Genomic DNA, 23,330 nt, shown 5'->3' with positions numbered 1-23,330 from the left:
AAAAGCAAGAAAAAGAGTACCTTACTATGACCTGTGCTATATTGTTTGAATTTATCAGAGTAATGTGAAAGCATGCACTCTAAATGCCACCCTTTTAACTTGTCCATTTGAAACAAGTAAACACATTTCATCAAAACCTACCTCTTTTTACTTGTCCATTTGAAACAAGTAAACAATTTTCATCAAAACCTGCCTCTTTTCTTCAGACTACAGCTGTGTTTCGGTATGTCCACAGGGTCAGAAGCGTGATGATAAGGACATATGCATTTTCGTGTAAGTTATTCTAGAACAGCCTTAAAATCAGCTTTCATTTATTATGGACTTTTCCACTGTGAAGTATTGACTTGTAAAAAAATGCAGTACTGATGCATTGCCATTAACAAAATGATAGTTATAACATGAACAGTACCTTTAATATTGAAATGAAAGAAATTAATGCCACAGGAACAATCGTCTTCGGAAAGAGTTTGTTACTTGCGGAGATGTATCCAACCACCTTTACTTAATTTACCTTGAACACTACTTTAGGAATGACCTTAAACAAACATATGATACAATCCTGGTAGCAGTAACTTACATTTGTTGTTAATGGTGCATTAAAATATAAAAATGCATCCCTTGTGAAATTGCATGCTTCTATGTAAACATGAAGCAAAATCCTTACTTATAGCATGTTATCAGGTAAACGCTAAAAGCATCAACAAGAGAGAATTCAGGTGTTACAAATTTAGTAACCTTGGCACCTAATTGGGGAGTAGGAAACCATCCCATGTTTCTTTATGATCTGAGAATGAAGAATGGTTGAGATGCAATGAGGCTATAACAGTTAACTTGCTAAAATTATATGTACAAAACTAAAGCAATACTGACACCAATGCTGGGATAGTATCATGTTCTCAGGATCAGTATTGTCTGGCTGGTATTAACTTAATGGAGCATTGGGAATGCTTGACAACTTAAATAAACCTACCTGTCAATGAAACCTTCTCATTAAAAATATTTATGAAATCCATTTGTTAAACTTGCTTTATTTTACCTGTACAGAATGGACACCTGGTCAACAAGGACAATATTTTGTTGTCACTTGAGTTCCCTTTACAAGCAGGTTATACTGTACACCAACCTATATTTTAACCTTGACGTTTTAGACTTAAAGATGAAGGCTTATGAAACCATTTTGCCTGCTTCATCTTAATGAATTTCATTTTAAGAATTAATTGCTTTTTTTTTTTTTACAGAAGCTTGGTTAATCAGACTACACCATCTTTTAATGACAGCTTGATAATGTCAGGTAAGATTTTATTTTCCATGGGCACATTCTTAAGTGGATCTATCTTTCTTTTTGTTTCACTTTGGAATTCTTGAAGGCTCTAGAAAATACAACTCTGTCCTTCCCCTACAGATATGGAAACAGTATATAGTATTTCTTGTGTCCATCCATCTGTCTCGTCTACAGTTTTGTGTTTGGGTCATTTTGGCAGGGTATTTTTGTTCCATGATCACATTGATATATGGGTTTATTGTACTGTGCCATTCTGCATTTTGTTTGGAAACTGGACCTGATGTAAGAATTTTAGGTTGTTTAGAGTTTTTGGTATAGAAATATGTTAACTATTTACCCAAACAAGCCCCAATCAACAGAATCAAATAGAATGAAACTAAAACCAGTAGCAGTAGTGTAGCAATGGCATATGGGACCATGCACAGTGAACAAGAATTCAAATCACCAAGTCAATATAAAGTATAAGGAAAGCATCTATAACATTACAGTGATATTATAACACCATTCATAAATCCATGAATAAATACAATCATTACTGTACAATGTTGGTCAAGGACATATCATTTGTGCAGGGCCTACTCTAAGATTCTTAAATGTGGAATTCACTCAAAGTTCTAAAAATAATCACACTAATAAATGCATGCAAATTGCACATAGCAATGGCAAGCTGTACCTCTGATTACTTCTGCTTAACAATAATCTGACTCGAGTCAACCTATTTGCTGAAAAGCATGACTAATACTTCTTATCTGCTTATTCTTTTATGAATTTTACGTCCGTCGCTATTTTAAATTTCATGCTCTGTAATGTAACATAGAGAAATTTCTGCTAAACGTTGTACATATGAGCATGGTTCCATTTAACATAACTTATATAAAGTACAAAGGAAAATTATTGATTCTTTTAAGCCCTTATCTTCATCTAAGGATATCTATTGATAAGCCAAGTATGTCAGAAGTGCATGGAGACACACAAATGGAAACCTCTTTCCAAACTGTGCAAATCAAATGACCCCACCCACCAATGACACTTTAAAAACAGACTATTTCATTATGGAGGAATTTTTTTCTTATTTTACCACAAGATCATTTTCTTTTTTTTGCTTATATAATGGTTAGAATTAGGTTTATTTCTGCAAGCCAAGCTATTTTGGCCCAAATTGTTTATTAAATTCCAAAGCCACGCTTCCCAAACGTTACATGATCGGTCTCTAATTATAAGTGATGACCCCATGAATTTTGAGGACAGTGAATGTATGCAACAAAAAAACAAAATGAAAAGTTCACAACTGATAGACCTTTCCAAAGCCTTGCAGAAATTTGAATGGAAGAAATACAGGCAAAGTTTTTGGAAATTCAAAAAATTTAACTAAATTTTGTGTACAGCAGGCTCCCGTGCATAAAAAGGCCCATACAAGTTTTTGTTCTTCTCACCACTGCCTCTTATTTTTAAAAAAAAATCACCTGTACTATTTAAATAAAGGGACGAATTTCCCCCAAAATATTTCAGTGATAGGGTAGATTCTGTGGTAACTGTAATATCCACTTGCAGTTGAATCAAAATGCACACTGAAACAGCTAAACAAGACTGCAGATACTGCTATCTTGAACTGCATACATAATGATATTGTATGACAACTAATCAACACACATGTTGCCAGTGATGTCACTGTAGATCCTGAAAAAATGTAGATATTTATTTTAGTAAGTGTATGTTCTGAATAGAACTCCTTCTTTTCTATATACAGGGATTACAATGTATATGTTCATAGTTAAACTACATTGTTGTCTTAGCAATGGAAAATATTATTAAATATCAAAAGGAGTTTAATTAATATATTTAACAGAGTGATGCTTATTAACTTTTAGCAGTGTTTTTATCGTTTAACAGATAGACGTTTGTTAATCTGTAATAGACCGCTCTGGTGGCCTAGTGGTTATAGTGTCCACCTCGGATTTGGAAGGTCGTGGGTTCGGACCCAGGCCGAGTCATACCAAAGAATTATAAAAAATGGTACTAACAGCAGCCTCACTTGGTTCTCAGCATTAAGTGGTTAGTATTAGGACTGGTCGGTCTGGTGTCAGGAAAATTTGACTGGGTGGAATATTATGCTACATGTCTGTGGCATGATGCCCCAGTGCTAGACATCAGTATAAACTGCCACACTGCAGACATCGTTGCAATATGACTGAAAAAATATAAAGCTACGTTCAAAATCCAAATCACACTCATACACACACATATTAATTTGTAATGATATTCATATGATTGATGTATTTTACTAATTATGTATAATTTGCATTGAAACAACAAAGGAGAAAGCTTGACTTTACACACAGATATATATGTAGGTACATGTTTGTGGGGATAAGCTATACTATTTGTTTATGTGACTTTCATTAATGAACAGAATTTGTTTGACTTACAAGAACAGACTAAATATACAAGAGGCAGAGAGAGATAGGCCAGGTGGTCTACAGCGCTCACCATTACCGACCTCTGCCATTTCACCTCTTTCCAAGTTGATTCAGTTCTTGAGATCAGCCAATGTAGATAAGTGAAAAAGCTTGCCTTTAGCTTCCCAAGTGTTTTTACAAGGGTTTTCCTGGGTTCTACCTCCACTGGCTGCATTGTATAGGAAAAATTGCATGAAACCAAAAAAACAACAACAAAACAACAGTGCTGAGAGAGAGAGAGAGATAAAATTGCAAAAACTAATAAAATAATGAAATGCTTCTGACACCAATAAAATAATGAAATGATTGTTAACATTGAATCAAAATATTATAAGATAATGCTAGACATCACTATAAACTGCCACACTGCAGACATAGCGATATGACTGAAAAAATATAAAGATACGTTAAAACAACAGTGCAGAGAGAGATAAACATTGCAAAAGCTAATAAAATAATTAAATGCTTGCTAACACTAATATAATAATAAAATGCTTGCTAACACTAATAAAATAATTAAAATGCTTGCTAACACCAATAAAATAGCTATATGTTTGCTAGCACTAGTAAAATAGTTACATGCTTGCTAGCACTAATACAATAATTAAATGATTGTTAACACTAATAAAATAATTAAAACGCTTGCTAACACTAATAAAAAAATTAAAATGCTTGCTAACACCAATAAAATAGCTAGATGTTTGCTAGCACTATTAAAATAGCTAGATGTTTGCTAACACAAATTAAATAATTATATGATTGCTAACACTAATAAAATAATTAAATGATTGCTAACAGTAATAAAATAATTAAAATGCTTGCTAGCAGTAATAAAATAATTAAATGATTGCTAACACCAATTAAATAATTAAAGTGCTTGCTAACACTAACGAAAAAATTAAAATGCTTGCTAACACTAATAAAATAAATGATTGCTAACAGTAATAAAATAATTAAAATGCTTGCTAACAGTAATAAAATAATTAAAATGCTTGCTAACACTAATAAAATAATTAAAATGCTTGCTAACAGTAATAATTAAATGATTGCTAACACCAATTAAATAATTAATTGATTGCTAACACTAATAAAATAATTAAATGATTGCTAACATTAATAAAATAATTAAAATGCTTGCTAACAGTAATAAATAATTAAATGATTGCTAACACCAATTAAATAATTAAAATGCTTGCTAACACCAATTAAATAATTAAGTGATTGCTAACACTAATAAAATAATTAAAATGCTTGCTAACATTAATAAAATAATTAAAATACTTGCTAACAGTAATAAAATAATTAAATGATTGCTAACACCAATTAAATAATTAAAATGCTTGCTAACACCAATTAAATAATTAAATGATTGCTAACACTAATAAAATAATTAAAATGCTTGTTAACAGTAATAAAATAATTAAATGATTGCTAACACCAATTAAATAATTAAAATGCATGCTAACACCAATTAAATAAGTAAACGATTGCTAACACTAATAAAATAATTAAAATACTTGCTAACAGTAATAAAATAATTAAATGATTGCTAACACCAATTAAATAATTAAAATGCTTGCTAACACCAATTAAATAATTAAGTGATTGCTAACACTAATAAAATAATTAAAATACTTGCTAACAGTAATAAAATAATTAAATGATTGCTAACATTGAAGCAAAGTATCATAAGATTCTAAATGTGCTTACTTTGGGCATGACAAACTTGTCCCCAGCAAGCTCTAGTATGTAAAATAGGTAAAATGCATCCTACCGCATGCCATAAGAGGTGAGTGATGGAGACAGTAGTTATGATGGTTTAGTGGTTAGCATGCCAGACTTACAACTCAAAGGGTGTGGGATTGGCTCCATTGCGCTTCATTGAGCAAGGCTCTTAACTACTCCAATTGCCTCAGCACTGAATACTTGTGTTGCTGTGCCTTCAAACAGACTCAGTGTAATTTTGAGCTGTTTGTAGTTCACCAGAAAACTTACTGCTAGCATATGTTTGGCATACCACATTCTTATTAATCATCCAGTCCGTTTTGCTGATCATGCTGTAGAATTGTTCATTAGATACTACAAGCAGGGACTAGAAGGGTTGTTCTTTGTGATTTTATATGATACTAATAACACAAAGTATCTTAATTTGCCCATGGTCATGCTAATCCATGCTGCTAGTGTTAATATTATAGAAGTAATAAGAGTTTTCTAAGAAGGGTTATAAAATGTTTGGTCAGTATCATGTTTAAGTTATTATTTAAATATTTATATTGCCAGGTTCGTATCACAGAATTTATTGTTAATATTATTGCTCACCACTGATCAATACTGCTCTAAATTTAGAGACTATATTTTCAGTTTCTACACAACTTTTATAAACTTGTTTTATATAGGCAGGATCTTGTATGACTTCAGTTATTGGCCATTGACTTTGTATATTTATATTGCCTTTTCCTTTTTTGGAAGAAATTTTATCAGACTGTAGCAAAATAAGTAAAATAGACATGATTATAAAATTTGGGTGATATTTTACATTGGGCGTGATCTAACTTCTTACAGTACTACCAATACATAAGTCCTGCTTGAGGTTAAATGGTCATCTATTAGGTTGGGTTAGGCAGTTGAGGGTGTGTCAGATGTTAAATTGGATAAATCATTTGAGTGGTATCAGATCCACTTGGGCCTCTTTTTTTCCACTGGAACCCCTGAAATCTTCAGAAAAGACAACTACTCCAAGTAGCTGTCAGATAGCATCTATCCAGTTAGTTTTGTGTAATTCACTAAGGACATTCACACTTGAAAACATATTTCGAGTTATCACATAGTCAGTACACTGTACATATAGTGTATACAATTTAATATTTTTGATATGACAACATGTTAACATATCACTTTATGTTGTATGCTGATTAGTCCAAATAAACCCATGACATTCTCCTTACAGATTGGCTGCAGTTGTGGGAATTTTTCTAACCCCACCTTTGGGAACTTTCTGTTTTTACTGTTACTATCAATATTTTGGCAGCCATTTTTTAAATCAGTTGCTCAGTTGGGAATTGAGAACAAAATGGTCACATCTGTCTAAAGGTGTTGGTCAGTTGATATCATGTATGTCAGGAAGGAGTGTACAGTATACCTGTAACATGAAATCCACCCTATATACAAGCATGTTTTAAACATTAATTTAAAGGAGTAAATAAATTCACCACTAGATACTGATCACAGGACACAACACATAAGGCTAAATATCATACTTGTAGACAAACCAAGGATCCTGACTTACATCCAGGTTTGGACAAATATACTTGCCTGAAAGTCCAAGACAAGGCTCACAAAAGCCAGACATTATTCAACTCGTTTCATAAAGTTATTATTAAATCATTACCCATTTGAGACCCTCTACTTATTGCATAGATTATCTCCCCTGATCCAAAGCAATAGATTTGCATGGGTCCCACATTCTCACTGCAATGCCTATTTTTAAGGAATATCCTTCAAAATGTCTTTGACCGCTCCAGTGGCCAAGTGGTTAGAGCATCTGCATCGGCTGTGTGAGGTCATGGGTTTGAACCATGGCCGAGTCATACCAAAGACTTTTATAAATGATGCTAACAGCTGCCTTGCTAGGCGCTCAACATTAAGAGGTCATTGTTAACACATTGTCTGCCTGGTGTCAGGATAATGTGATTGAGACATCAAGCTAAATGTCTCCGGCATGATGCCCTGGTCTAGACATCACTATAAACTGCCACACTGCAGACATAGCGATAAGACTGAAAAATTGTTAGATTAAAATTCCAAATCATACACATCACACACACAAATTGTCTGTGAAAATAATTGCCATACTGCATATAGGAAGAATAGAAGTCTTCATATTTCATTTAAAATATTTGCTCTTGCCATAGACTTTAAAACAATCCTGAACAATCTTATAAACATACTTTAAATTGTTGTTTGTTCTCATGTCTTTTCTAGTGTATAGTTATATATTTTAACATATCATATGGCCTCTCTAATATTCTCAGAGCTTATTATAAATTATTGTCAGTGATATTTTGAAAGCTAGGACAGGTTGAAACACTGTGTTTGGTTATTGAGGAAAATAAGTCTAAATTATTGTCTGATCAGCTGATCACTTGGTTGTCGCTTAAATAAGAAATGTAATAATATTTCTTAGTTCAGGGGTATTGTAAATCACTTAATGTATTTCATGACAACTTAATTTTCCCAATCTACATCTTTAGACTTATTCACTAAGACATGCAAATTGGCATAGGACTTCATGTACTTTTCACCAAGACATGAATTTGCAACCAGTCAGCATAGGACTTCATGTACTTTTTGCTAAAACGTGAATTTGCAACCAGTCAGCATAAGACTTGCATGTACTTTTCAAATACCTATGCATTTGAGGGATATGACTTTTAATTCAAATTTATGTAAGGATATGTCCCATTAAATTTCAATTGATTAATGTACAAGTTAGTAGCAAAGAAACAGTATAAAATATTGAAGACTATTTGCTTGGCGTAGCATTTTTTATGAGCAAAATGTGCACAAAATATGCGTTTAAAAGTACTCATTGGAGAAGTATGCATTTAAAAGTACTCAATGCAAAAAGGAAAAGTACATTTCTAAAGATTGCTGCTCACAAATATACATATACATACACAAAAATATACATGCATAGTAATATTTAAACCATGCAATAAATAACTTCTCTTAAAGGTTGTATTTTTGTAAAGATATGTTACTTTGCATTAATTTGCTATTTCAAAGTGCATAATATTCCAACCTTTGTATCTTCTAGTGCAATTTCTTTTGCTTTTAGTTACAGGAGAAGCAACACCAAAGACAACATTAACTGTTACAACAACTCTAACATCTACATCTGAACCATCAACTAGAGACAGCAACATTCCAACTAAAATTGCAAGTGTAATTGCTGGAGTTGTATTTCTTCTAATTATTGGTGCCTTGATCATCTATTGTAAGTGATAAGAAATAGGAACATTAAGTTGATTAATTCCATTTACCTTTGAAAAGTGTTATATGCAAGAAGCTACACAAACTGCCAACCTTCCTGAATTTTTGAAGCTTTGTACATTATAAAGGACTTTTTATTCCCAAATGTTAAAAATGATGACTGAGATTTCTGTTCTGCTGTCTGTCCATCATTCTAACTCCTCATATTGTGTTAAACAAATTTGGGATTACTAAAATTGTAATAGTTACCTAATTTTGATTACTTGATGCTTTGAAGTTATAGTTTTACATGGAGCAGATTTATTGTTGTTACATTAACTAAAACTGTGCTAAGTTCCACCAACAACAAGATAACCGGATGTGATTTTGGATTTACAACAGAACACTTTTGATGGTGATACAAGTACAATGTTTAATGACAAATGACTTGAATGATAAAAGAATTATGATTAATACGTGTATATAATATCCAAATATTGGATCAATTAACATAATCCGCACAAACTAAATAATGAAAATACAAATAAATGACCTTACAAGCTACAAGGACAAGAGGTGAATGATTCACAGTGATTTCACAATGAAAGAATGATGTGTTTTTTTTCAAATAGTAAAACTGTGGTATTTTACTCGCATAGTTAAAATGTATTCACTCAGATAGTGAAAATGATGAAAACAAAGTGACAGATGTACAAAATAATTTTACAGTCCCTCAAACACACTGGGTATTACAAACCCCAACGATTAGCCTATGGCTAAAAGATTACATGTATGGAGTTACACTCTGCATCACCAGCGCACTTGGCAACCAGTCACACTAGTCAATCAAGCAGTCAGTATTCCAGGTTGGTCAATCAAGCAATCAGCGCCCACCAATCTCAGTCAGCAATGCCCGATCACCTGCTACTTGAACAGCAACACTGTTTACTCAGCTCTTCAGCTGCTATGGTTCAGCTTCACAGCTGCTATGGTCAGCTTTTATGGTTAGCTCTGCAGCTGGTACCACGTTGACTCTGATAACTCTGATCACTCTGGTCACCTATACAGCTGCGACTCTGATCACTCTGGTCAGCTGAAAATACATCTAACACCACAAGAATAGAAAATATTTGCGTGATACTACGTAAGCCGAAGCTACATAGAAAATATATAGAAAATAAACGTGGTAGTACAATAGTTACAACTTATACACAAGAAATTAATAAATAACTCACATACCTCTACAGCTGAAGATGTGCAAGTCCTTAAAGTAGACCGCTCACTGACAAGATGTTCCGTAATGTAAAGATTTTGACCTATGTCGAGGTATTTATACACAGACGATGCTGCAATACATTGTCTGTGTGCTGGAAGTATTCGGTTCTTCCCATCGAAAGCACTTCGCACGTGCGGCATAGGATGAACTGAACTCACAATTTCGAAATCTTTGTACAATATACATAAATCACCCTCGGGTGTCATTGTACACAAAAAAATGAAACCCGAGTACATATATTTAATAAATAAAAGGATTTATACAATTCCGTGACATTCTTATGAATGTTAGTGACCTTCATTATCTCTCCAAAATCTAAAGCTCAAGTTTGAAACCCGAGTACATATAAGTTGAAAAAATTCAAAAGCATGCAGCCAGATTGCTTATATCCAATAATGACTACACGCAAGGAAGTATTGCCCACATAAATTGTCTTGGAAGCCTTTAAACCAACACAGATTAGACATTAACTTTTTACGAAGGTTTAACACAGCAAAATCTTATGTTACATTCAAAAGAATTAGTAGCAATCGCCATTACTATACATACAAGATAACCCAAAGGGATACTTACAGATTTTGTTTGTTTCCCAAGAATAGAATTCTTTTGTCACAATTATTATTTCAGTCACTTTTTTTCAGAATTTCTTTTAGAACTGTGGCATGCATTAATATCATGATATAGCACTAAACTAATCAAGGTTCCACAAGTTCAAGTTTGTTTTTTAATAACAGTTATAGTTACTTGCTATTATTGGCACTGCTGTATCTATTCCTGGAAATAGTCTCCAGTCCAAGAGCATTATTCCTTTTACCAATTAGTAATAAGTATTTGGAGGACTAAAATAAAATGGCATCATTCCAGTCTGATACTTCTGACAATCAGAATGTCTTCTTTCTTTTACATGGACATGGTAAATTTATACATTCACATGTTTCTTGGGCTCAGTACTAAATCAATTTAGTTATCTTTTGGAATTTCTGCTGCCAATTGTATCCATTTTTTGTGTTGTATTTGTTAATTTCTTCCTTGTCATTAATTTATTTTTTTGTATCTGTGTCCATTTTTGTTGATTTTGAATATTTTGAGCACATCACTGGAAAACCATTTTGAAAGCTTTTCATTGGTGGCTGGAGAAGATACATTGGAATGAAGTTCTCATTCTGTCTGACAGCTCCACTGTGTTGACTTATCTCAAACAGCAAAGTGCAACCAAGTCCTTTGTGGTCTTGTTTGGGATTTTCTAATCTTGTGTCCTCAACGACACATCCACATTTAAGCTTGATTGACATTTTAGGGTGCCTAATGTATTGGCAGAATCATTGTCCTGCAAGAAGTTACTAATACAAACAGAATGGTCTATTCATCCTCAGTTTTCATTCAATAGACGCTCAGTGGGATCAACTTATGATGGACCTATTGGCGACAAGGTGGAATGCCAAAACTCCAATACTTGTCTCACCAGTCCTGGATCCCAAAGGCCTGTATAATCGATGCTCTTTCTATAGATTGGAATTACCAGATGCATAAACTTATCCAGCACATGAAGGAGATAAAGAATCAAAAGAATTGAAGTGTCTTCTCATCCTGATTACTCCACTCCAATGGATCAGCCTCATCAGTCACTCAACATAACTGCCATGAATCAAGATATTCCCTCATCTGCATTAAGCAACCATGATGTCAGGTGTTTCATCCCAACTCCGAGTTACTGAACCTGCATGTCTGGATCTTATTAAATATGCCCTTATAAAAGAAACAGTTCTCACAACAAGTGGTGGAGAATCCTTAGAGGTGTATAAAGGCAATCTCAGAGCACTTTATGCCAATATAGGTATCCATACCTAAGTAGCTAACTTCCTGTGGCTCTTTGAAAAGAAACATTTTGCTCCAATCACAGGTTTGCACCTACCGTTCCACATCACTGTCAACTGTGTTATCATGAAAGAGAATATTGGACAAACCAAAGACTATCCAATATTTTGTTCATTTTGGATTTCACCTGGAATTTATCATGGGCATTAACTTGGATGAACAAGACACCATTTGAATCAAGAGCTTAGTTCACTTCTGATACAAATCCTGCCTCCTCACTGTTTTGGCATTCAGCAGGCAAAATCAGTGAATGCATTTCCTATTGGGGACCCATCTTCATGCAGTATCACTCATGAAGCCCTCTGATTTCATTTCCAAGAACAGATTACTGTTCATGAGGAATCAGATATTGGTAATAATTCCTGTCTATTCTGGATACTTCATTCGAAGATCATCTACAGGACCCAGTGCGAGCTCTCAAGTGGTATTCAGGAATCTGAACCATTGTACCGAAGGAGATCACACCTCATTTTGCCTTCAAAAGAAGAAGAGGATGACTGATCAACACAAACACTTTCATCTTGAATAAAGTGGGACATCTGTTCTGCATATTGGACTAAACCCTTTACCAATCAATTTGCTTCGCATATCAGCTCTCGAAGTTAGGACAGTCACCACAAACATTGCAGATGTGTGAAACTGCTCTCTAACTGTGACTATCCATGCTGTGGAATGGAGATCTGAGTACACTTCTCCAGTTTTATTAGATCTTTCATACCATGGTGCAAAAGGTTACCATTCCGATTTGTTTGACAGCTTCATAAAGATGCGGTTTTACAACTTCTTTGGATTTGCGAGAGGAGAATTTTTTGCTTTCAAAACCACTCTGTGATATATGGAGTCTATTTTCTAGTTGGATTATCTCGATGTTGTCTCACATACCTTAGTGATGATTTCTCCAGGTTAAGCGTATATATCTCCATCCACCTCTTAGTTATTATTAGTGGGTAACATATTTTAAGAAGAAACCAATTTCTTATAAAATATTTTTCTTTGATAATACTTACTGAATCATAATTACACATACACCCTCCCAGCAGTTACATCCATATAGAGAGGATGCCTTCTGCTCCAGTAGTAACTGATGATTTCATGGGATTTGGTGCCAATCCCAGTATCAGTGGGAGATCACTCTATTTAACTGCCACCATGGTGGGCAGATAACTTTAGCTTTTTTATCTAAAATGATTTAGCCTGGCATGGCTGGATCTGCAAGGTAGTAGTAGTTCTCCTAAGGTATTTTGATAAGGTAAATATTATTGAAGAAACATTATTCTAGAAAAAATAGGTGTCTCAAAGTGTTGGCAAGTTTGGGCATGAAAAGGCAGCATAGGACACTCACACCACTTGTTTGATGTGCTCAGCTTGTGTACTCACAGACAAATGCACTGTTTGTGGTTTGTGGTCCAATAAAGTTTGGAACTTTATAGAATTCAACAGGCTTAAAGGTCCTGTTCCTCTTTTTTCATTCCCAGGAGGGGGTTGTTGCACTTCCCAGTGTATAGAAACTGCCTTCTATAACTGTGCTTCCCAATGTATAGAAGCCCCCCCCCCCCATTTTAATAAGAGTGATGTCCCAAGTTAGGCAGTCACACGCTTCCACTAAGGGGAGGGATCTTTGGCACTTCCCAGCATAGGAAAGTCACCAGTCCAAGATAACAATCCCAGACTTCCTGACAACAAGGGAAGCAATGTCATCTCATGCTAGTAGACCTTGAATTAAAGCATGATCTCTTTCCTTGGAGTTGAGTTCCCATGAACAAAGACTCTCCTTAAGGTCTTATCATCTGACCTGTAAATGACCCGATAATCTGACATTAGGTAACCGGCTAGTGTGCCAGGTGACAGTCTGTGAAGATCAGTCTCAAGGTAATGATCACTGGGTACTGAGTGATGTGTAGAGTGACGGTCATAGAAGGTTCCTTATGGTACAGTCCAAGTCATACTTGCTATTGCTTTCTTATTCAGCAGTGGTGAGTTAAATTGACACAGAAATTGACTAAGAGCAAAGAAAGGTACATGCAGCAGAAGGAGTTGTCTATTCCTTCTTCTGTGCTTTGGCCCCTAGTCCCAACAGCTTCAGTGTCCATATTCCCACTTGGCCCCTTAAGCCCCCTCTCCCAATTAGGATTCATATGTCTTAATGAAGGGAATTTGGACCCATCTTCCTATCTAGACACTTGTGGCACTGGATGAAGGTGTAGACACTAGTTACTGTAGCCTCACATGTCAACCTTATTTTGGGTTCCTTGTTCAGTCTGTTGCAGGAAGAACCTTTAGCTGCAGCATTTTTTGAAGGCCTGTGTGAAGATGTCAGTACATGCTCTTGATGTCAGTGGCACTTTCTGCAGTGCTCCTTCACATAAGGAGGGAAGTGCATTTGGAAACATCCAGGGTTTTCTGGATTACAGCAAAAGCTTTTTACAGGCTGTGTATCTAGGTGTAGATGCTATTTGGAGATTTAATCCCTATGGTAGCCTCCCAGGTTTTAATGGATGAGCAACACTGGGCCCTTTTTACAGTACATGTACTGTGTCTGGCTAGTTTTGAAGATCAGGGTGACAACCCCCCCCCCCCCCCCCCCCGCTTCATAATCAGTTTAAAGCAGGAAAACAATCAAAATCATTTCAAAACCCCATTCCATCTGTGATTTTCACAACAAGGTGTCAGGAAGGGCTAGGGGAGGGAAGACTTTGAACCCCTATCCCATTACCAAAGGATGAAGGTAGTCACCTCTAGGGAGTCTACCCCTTCCTACAAAAACCACCTCTTACCAGTTTTTCCCATTGTTTCAGTCAGTGCCAGATTAAGCCTGTGTGCATCGTTTCCTCAATAAGAGGGGGTTACTGGAGTCATTTCGAAATCTGCAACCTTTTTCAAGGACCCCCATTCTATTTTGCCAGTCTCGGCTGGTATCTTGGTAAGAAGAGGCATGCTTCCTTGTAAAGAGGATGAAGAACATAAGAAGTTCTGGGGTTTTCTTGGTTTATGGAAGTGAGCAGTAGTTGTTGTTATAGGGTTTAATGCCATTTTTCAGCACAAGATAGGCTATACATGGGGGCCAGTATTAATGGTGGAAGAAGAACCCGGGAAAACCTCGGAAAGAACCACCGATCCATGAGAAGCTACCGGCAAGCTTTCTCACATATCCACATTTGCCGAGCCCGAGACTCGAACCCATGCAGACAGGTGAGATGGCAGTGATCCATGATGGAGGGAGAGCACTTTAGACCACTCGGCCACTCGGGGCCCCAGTGAGCGGTAGTCAGCTAAAATCATTCTTTCCTCTCTGAATAAGTTCATTCTGCAGGAACAGTTAAAGATTGATGTCTCAGTACGGAATGCCATGAAACTGAAACTCTGTTGCTCTTCACAGATCTTCAGGATGGTTATCTTCAAATGGCTATCTTCCCATCCCACAGGAAATTTTTAGTTTTGACTGGGACAGGAGATCTTTGAATTTCAGGTTCTTACTTTTGTCCTGGTTCTCACAAAACCTTCACCTTGCTGATGGGTATTGTCGTAGCTCATTTAAAGGTTCCCATCCTCCAATATTCAAATGACTGTTGATGCAGTATCCTCAGATGTCTCCATCTGAGGGATTCATCTCCTTTTTTTGTGAGATGCTGACTTGACTAGGGCTAATCCCCAATCAAGAGAAGTCTGATCTTATCCCTTCTTAAAATTTTATTTATTTTGGGAATGATTTTCTTACCTGTCAAGGAACAGGCTGTGTTCCTTTCAACAGAATATCACAAATAAAAGGACTTATTTGGAAGACATTGTATGAATGACTTACACCCTCTTTCCAGATGATTGTAAATGTGGTAGTCGACTTAGTTTCCTTAGTTCTTGCTTCTAGTGAACTGGAGCATTGACAGTGAATGCTACTAACTCTGATGATTTAAATACCTTTATATGTTATATAATTTTAAATTTGACCTCATTACGGTTACCTCCTCGGGTTCTCTTCAGGGTCATGGTTTGATTCCTTCTACAGCTTTTGTAGACAATTTGTTTGCAACATTTCTCCACGATGAACTTGTATCTAATGAATAATTATATATTTATTAAGGCAAATTATATCACAGATATTTCATTTTTATGGTAGTAATTATAGCCTGTTGGGTGACTAATAAGCAAATTTAGACAATTATATTTTTAAAAAATGTGCCATCAGCCAAAAAATTATTTTTTTGTATGTGGCTGTCTTTCTCTAGTCTTCTTGGTTTAAATCACTCGGTTTCAATTATCTAATGCAGCACATCCAATAAGATTCCTTTTCGTTCCTTGTTTCAGAACACCAGTTGGGGTTGTGAGCAATTGCAATAAGTGTTATATCACAGAAAGTGTAGCCACAAGAGAAGTGTTTTCTGACTGGACTTCCGTACAGCTTCTTTGTCATTCAATCAGATCTGTGGATGGTTGATCCTTTTGTGTAGCTTTTCAGTTTCTCCAACATACTGATGGCTACAGATCTTACATGGGATGAGACTAATTGCAGTCTGTTTTGTTTGGACCATGTATGTTAATTTTTTCGCTAGTTGCTGTGCTAGAAAATGTCCTGGTCTCTAACATATGTTGACAGGTTTTGCACCTTTTATTGCCACAGGGGTCAGATTGATTAGGGTGGCCATGGTTATTGATTGGCATTAGTTTCAATCTGACTAGGATGTTGGTTGTCAGTTTATTGCATTTATCTTTATCAATCCCAGACACAACACGATCCCTTGTTGGATATAGTGCACTTGAAAGGACTGTTATTTGCCATATGATTTGTATTCTTTATGTGTGTGTGTATATATATATATATATATATATATATATATATATATATATATATATATATATATATGTTGTTACTAATGATTCGCTTTATATCAATGGCAAGAGTAGCAACAAGGTACAACAGCTTTAAATCTCAACTCACATTTTCCACAGTTGTGTACAAGCATTATATTCAAGCCCAGTCACCAGTTAATACCTGCTTATGATTATTTTTATTATTATTATTATTATTTCATTATTTATGTATGAGAAAATAAAGACTATTGAACCGCCATGTGGCAATAAGACATTCAAATTTAGACAGTTAGACTTGGCTGACTTTAATCTGAGTCTGGAGACAAGATAGATTGGTCTTCTACAAAACAAATCAGTGTAAATGACTGAACTTGGTGATCAGTCAGGAGTGGTCTCAGTTTAGGTTTCAGTGAAAAGTCATTTCTACAGAAATGGTAAAACTATCATAAATGTACTATTTTTTTGTATTTTGTGGTGTAGCAGTTTATGCAGGATTATGTGGTTGTTACATAACATGAAATTAAAGATCCAGTAACAAACAGGACCACTTCCTCACTCAATAGCATATCTCTAGATACAAGTACCAAGAGAAATGTTATTTTCTGCAGAACAGAATAAATTTATGCTAAAAATAAAACATAGTAGTTCACAGCATTTTTTTTATAACTTATTAAGTTCATTGTTTTAGATTTTATGTAATGCTTTTTGTTGATTCTTTTATCATTGTAGTATGCTTGAAGTATAAAGTTTACGAAAAAATGAGGTGTAGAACGAGGCCTGGAGATACTAGAAGACAATTACCTACAGGTAAGTCTGGAAGTATAAAATTTATAAAACATGTAGGTTTGATGACTCTGTGGTCTTAAAATAAGTAATAGAAAAGAGAGAAAAAAATCCAAGTTTTGTAAAATTCAACAAACAGTTTATTTCCCTAGAATGCAAAGGTAAAATATAAAAAGAATTATGATATCGCAAATTAATTCCCAAATAATCCTAGAATTTCTAACACAAATCCTAATGGATAAAGTTCTGAATAAACTTTAGTGGTATTCCAAATAATTTTCAACACTGAAGGTTTTGATGTGCCTATAGTGGCCTGCATTCTGTAATGTACCAATGGCCAGCAGTCTGTAATGTACCAATGGCCAGCAGTCTGTAATGTTCCATTGGCCTGCAGTCTGTAATGTACCAATCGCCTAAATTATAATTATGTGCTAGCAGTCTTTTGATGAATCACAGTAATACAATTCCAGAAGTCCTTGTTTAAATTCACTATAATTCACAAATCTTCCAAGAATATTTTTTTGAGTACTTTGTATTTCCAGTGAATGAATAATTTCACCCAAATTAAATCAATACTGAACAAACAATACAAAAGATTCTGCAGGATCTTACAGCAGGAATCAATAATTTTTTCAGTAAACAATATTATATATAAAAAACAAAAACTAAGGCACATACGAATAACCTGGATGATAGCCAAAAGTTCACTTCTAGAACGACCCTATTTATTATTAAAAGGTCTCTTACTAAATATATACAGAAGAACATGGTAAACATAATGTCCTTGACTCAGTGTAAGATAATAATCTTAATATTTATCCTACACTCACAGAGAAAGATAATAGAAAAACAGATTATGGTCAGGTAGATAATGAACTTGATTTTGGACAAGGGCAGCTACAAGATACTATTTTACTTAACCTACAGACTGCTCTGGTGGCCTAGTGGTTAGAGCATCTGCCTTGGATGCGGGAGGTCATGGGTTTGATGCCTGGTCGAGTCATACCAAAGACTTATAAAAATGGTACCAACAGCTGCCTCGGTTGGTGCTCAGTACTAAGAGGTTAGTGTTAGGACTGGTCATCCTGGTGTCAGGATAATGTGACTGTGTGGGACATAATGCTACATGTCCCAGTGCTAGACATTACTATAAACTGCCACACTGCAGACATTGTAGCAATATAACTGAAAATTGTTAAAGCTATGTTAAAAATCCAAATCACAGACATACATAACCCACAGCATATAATGAAGATAAAAAAAACTAACAAAGCATGCACGTTAAATATACATAACATAGGAGTATAATGAAGTCAGGAGAAACTAGAAGAGAATCATGTAAAGGTAAGCCTGGAACTTTAGAAAAACATGCAGGTGAATAATGAGGTCATCCTTGTTTTATTTTATCTTTTCTTAGTTTATTAGAAAGTTACTTGTTTTAATTTCGTGTTTTGTTGGCAATCGCCTCCCATAGAAATTTGAATTTGGCAAATGTAGTAACTAGTCAAGAAAGTTAATTTAAAAAATGAACGTTCACTGATAATAATTTCACAAAATAGTCTGAAGGCACCAGGGTAAATGTGTACATCACATTAGCTCAGCCATAGACTGTCAAATTTTCTGTTATAATTCTTGCCCAGTATATCTTGTGTCCCAAGATGTGCAGTCTGTGCTGCAGGAACAACTCTTCTTTATCTGTGCTTGGAAAAGTTTCCAGTCAGTATTCAGACATCAATTTTGGAAGTCCCCAATCACTATCAGTATAGTCCTGAATAAGTATTGTGACATCAATTTGTAAGTGCCCATCCATAGTTGTGACATCAGATTGAAAGTCCCCTATGAATATTCTAAGAATGTCAGTTTGGAAGTCCCCAATGAATGTTCACAGAACATCAGTTTGGAAGTCCAGAATCATGTACTTCTTAATCTTCTTCTCATAGAGCATAATAAAGGTGTTGATGAGAAATTGGGAAAAAATAATTCCACATTTTAGCTGGTCTTTCTTACCATATATTTAGACCTAAGCTGTGGTCAACCCCACCCACGTGAATCCGGCAGAGAAGTCTTCAAAGGCCATCCTGTAAATTAGAGACTTAAGAAACAAATTTGACGTACTTGCATGTTTTTACACCTGCCATAATAACGTGTGAAATATTAAGAGTAGTATTTATTTTATCTGTACCTAAAATCTATTTTTTTGAGAGTCCAATAGCTTAGCTAATGACCATGTTTACATTTTACTTCGGTCATAAACCTTAAAGTGCATGAAATATACATCTCAATTTAGTTCATTGACTAGGATTTTTTTTGTTGTCATTTAGCGAGAATTGATTTTGTTTACTTTCCGTGTATGATTGTTTTTTTGTGTGTATGTTTGTATACCCAAAAATATGAAATTAAGCTCGTTCTTTAAAGTAGGCCTACCTTCAAGAAATCAGAAAGTACACAAGTTTCATAAATACAATACCTATTATACTGTAGTTATTCTAATAGAAGCCCACTTAAAATAAATGCTCCCCCCTTTTTTTCACAAGAAAAAGAAATTTTTATCTTGTCGTGGCTTATAGATCTATTATATTATATCCAAATAATTAAACAGTACATGAATAATCCAACACTGTTAGAAATTTTTAAAAAATTTAATTTTTTGAACATTTTCAGTCAAAAGGTATGGTATTAAATGCCCTCCTCCCACTTTGGAAATTGCACTGACGCTGTTTGCATCTGTTAGAATAACTATGGTATTTTGATATTAAATGTGCCTTGTTCACATTTAGAGATACTTGTACCTTCAGAAAAGAACAGAAATATTAACTAATTGAGGAAATCTAATTGTAAAACCTTGTATTATGGAGACACTATATTCTGTATCAATTCTAGATCTGACATTTTTGCATTCAAGAACAGCATTCCATGCTACAACAATGTTATTATGAAACTAATTAAGATCAAGCACAAGGTATAAAGTCTATGATTTATTGTGCTAGGTACCGTAGTTCAGTGTACTCACTATACATGCCATACCTGTGCTAAGTGCCATAGCTCAGTGCAATCTGAAACACTCTATACAATATACTTGTTCTTTCATTTCTGTTATTTTGAAAGGATAGATAACAAAAAGACATTTTGAAATATGTTTGTAATAACCCTAAATATAAGTATGTGAAGCAGACATAGTGAGACCATGAATAGTTTAGAAAATATGTGCTTTTGAAGGTGGTTGAACTGTGCTTGAAAATTCTACAGTTGGTAACACCTGAACTGCAAATATTTTCAAGCTCTACATATATAACATAAAAATTTTGACATTAACTTTCATTGCTGCCAGTAAAACATTACCTTACCTATTCATCAATGATGAACTGAAGCAATAAAGTCAGTATATGAATGAACAACTGAAATGGTATATATTCAAAAGTGAAAATGATGCTACACATGCCATGTAAGTGCATCTATTCTTAGATACATAAATTTCTTAAAATGATTACTTACACTTTACAACTTGATGAAAACAATTTGTGGATAGGATTGCACATTTTTCGTTTTTAAGTTTTGACTACAAACTCATCAAATTGTTGTATATTGGGTAGATAATTGCTTCACTTCTTTTTTCTGGTTGTCTTTTCATGAAATTTAGTGATGTAAGAAAACAACCTTGACCTTAACACCACTTCTTGAATTTCACAACACAGTATTGTCCCTAATGTTTCTGACCTAAAAAAATATTTTTCTAGCTAAATCTTTCATCACATAATAGACTTTGCTTTCTACAAATTGTATGTTTTCCTTAATGTACCAAATGGATTACTAAAACAGACAGTCTAATAAAGAGGTAGTTCCTAGACACCATGATATCCTCCATTATTATTCTTTGTGAAGTTTGCTTATGGTTTTAAATAAATTTTATGAAGAAAAGAACTTGTGTGATTTGTGATTAGGAATTTTAACATGGCTTTAACAATTTTAGTCATAGTGCTACAATGTCTGCAGTGTGGCAGTTATAGTGAAAACTAGTGCTGGGGCATCATGCCAGAGACATGTTGCCCCAGTGCTAAATCTTGAATGCACTGATGTACCAGTAGTTTTCAGTGAGCCAATGTACAAATAGTCTTGATGTATCCCAATGATATAATCCAGAATGTCTTTGAATGAAGTTATAATAATTCCACAATAGAGTTTTTGTCCAAAATGTCAATGAGCACTTTTTTAATTCCAATGAATAATTTCAATAAATGACTCTTAAGTTATATTTGAACACAACTAAAATAATTCCACAGACTAGACATAAAATAGAGATGAATAATTTTGTTTACCTCATCCTTATATGAAGAAACTAAGGCACAATAAAATGACCAGGATAATGGTCACAAGTTTACTTCCAGAACTTTTTAAGTTTGTAAATAAGGCTAGACCTTGAACTAAGATTTCAATAAACAACTTAAAACTATTTGCATCAGTCAGGTAGGCCCAAACTGTACCTTCACAGACAAAGGTCAAGCACACAATACAAATTAAATATACATAACAGGGGAAGTGGGTAAGAGGAAGAGAACTGTTATATTTCATACCTTGTCTTATTAAGAGTATTTTTTAAAAAAAAACAGCAAATGCTTAAAATGCAAATGACAGCATGGAATTTACAACAGCCATAATGAGATACAACTACCATTGATGATAGTATCACTTCAGTGATGCTTATTGTTTGTGTCTGTTGCTTATTCTTGTGTCTGCCTCAACAGGAACAATCTCACAGCTTGTAAGAAGTGAAAACTAGTGCTGATGTAAAAAAAATGATATCAGGTTATTGACCAGGCAGATTTAGCAGCTGCTTCAGAATATTATATACTTTCATATCCATTCATAAAATATATTTCCTTGATATGTGTTTTATAATTACACAATCCATTTTCCTCAAAATGCATTTCATTTGCATTCTTTATAAATTCTGTTTACATTCATTCTTCAGTTTTCATAAGAATTACCTTTTTCATAGTATGTACATCCATAAATTATGGTACAATTTGATGTAAGAAGATTATGGTACAGTTTCATCTAAAAATATTATGGTACAGTATCATTTAAGAATATTATGGTACAGTGTCATGTAAGAATCTTATAGTACAGTTTACCAAGAATATTATGGTGCAATTTCATCTAAGAATATTATAGTACAGTTTACCAAGAATATTATGGTACAGTGTCATGTAAGAATATTATAGTACAGTTTGCCAAGAATATTATGGTACAGTGTCATGTAAGAATATTATAGAACAGTTTACCAAGAATATTGTGGTGCAAGTTCATCTAAGAATATTATAATACAGTTTACCAAGAATATTATGGTACAATTTCATCTAAGAATATTTTAGTACAGTTTACCAAGAATATTATTGTGCAATTTCATCTCAGAATATTATGGTACAGTTTCAAATAAAAATATTATAGTAGTTTACCAAGAATAGTATGGTACAGTGTCATGTAAGAATATTATAGTACAGTTTACCAAGAATATTATGGTACAGTTTCATCTAAGAATATAATAGTAGCATTGGAAAACACTGAATCCTTGCCTTACATTGCTAGCATTGGTATAACACTGAATCCTCGCTTTACATCACTAGCATTGGTATAACAGTGAATCCTCACCTTACATTGCTAGCATTGGTATAACACTGAATTCTTGCTTTACATTGCTAGCAGTGGTATAACAGTGAATCCTCGCTTTACATTGCTAGCACTAGTATAACTCTGAATCTTCACTTTGCTAGCATTGGTATAACAGTGAATCCCTGCTTTACATTACTAGCATTGGTATAACACTGAATCCTTGCCTTACATTGCTAGCATTGGTATAACACTGAATCATCGATTTACATTGCTAGCA

General features: G+C 34.4%; 1 protein-coding gene across 3 annotated transcripts in view; it reads left to right on the top strand.

The window, feature by feature from the left end:
- Positions 1-23,330, top strand: part of LOC149804540 (uncharacterized) — a 74,329-nt gene that overhangs the window by 17,130 nt on the left and 33,869 nt on the right. For all 3 annotated transcript variants that reach the window (XM_089941327.1, XM_089941334.1, XM_089941323.1), the window contains 4 exons: positions 207-273; positions 1,239-1,291; positions 8,576-8,734; positions 17,393-17,470. In XM_089941327.1, the coding sequence (XP_089797453.1) occupies positions 207-273; positions 1,239-1,291; positions 8,576-8,734; positions 17,393-17,470 (357 nt within the window). The remainder of the gene's footprint in view (positions 1-206; positions 274-1,238; positions 1,292-8,575; positions 8,735-17,392; positions 17,471-23,330) is intronic.

Source organism: Sinohyriopsis cumingii, chromosome 2 (assembly GCF_028554795.1).
Source record: "Sinohyriopsis cumingii isolate HCF-2022 chromosome 2, ASM2855479v2, whole genome shotgun sequence".
Classification (NCBI taxonomy): domain Eukaryota; kingdom Metazoa; phylum Mollusca; class Bivalvia; order Unionida; family Unionidae; genus Sinohyriopsis; species Sinohyriopsis cumingii.
The sequence above is the reverse complement of the archived record's forward strand: the minus strand, read 5'-3'. Positions and strand labels throughout refer to the sequence as shown.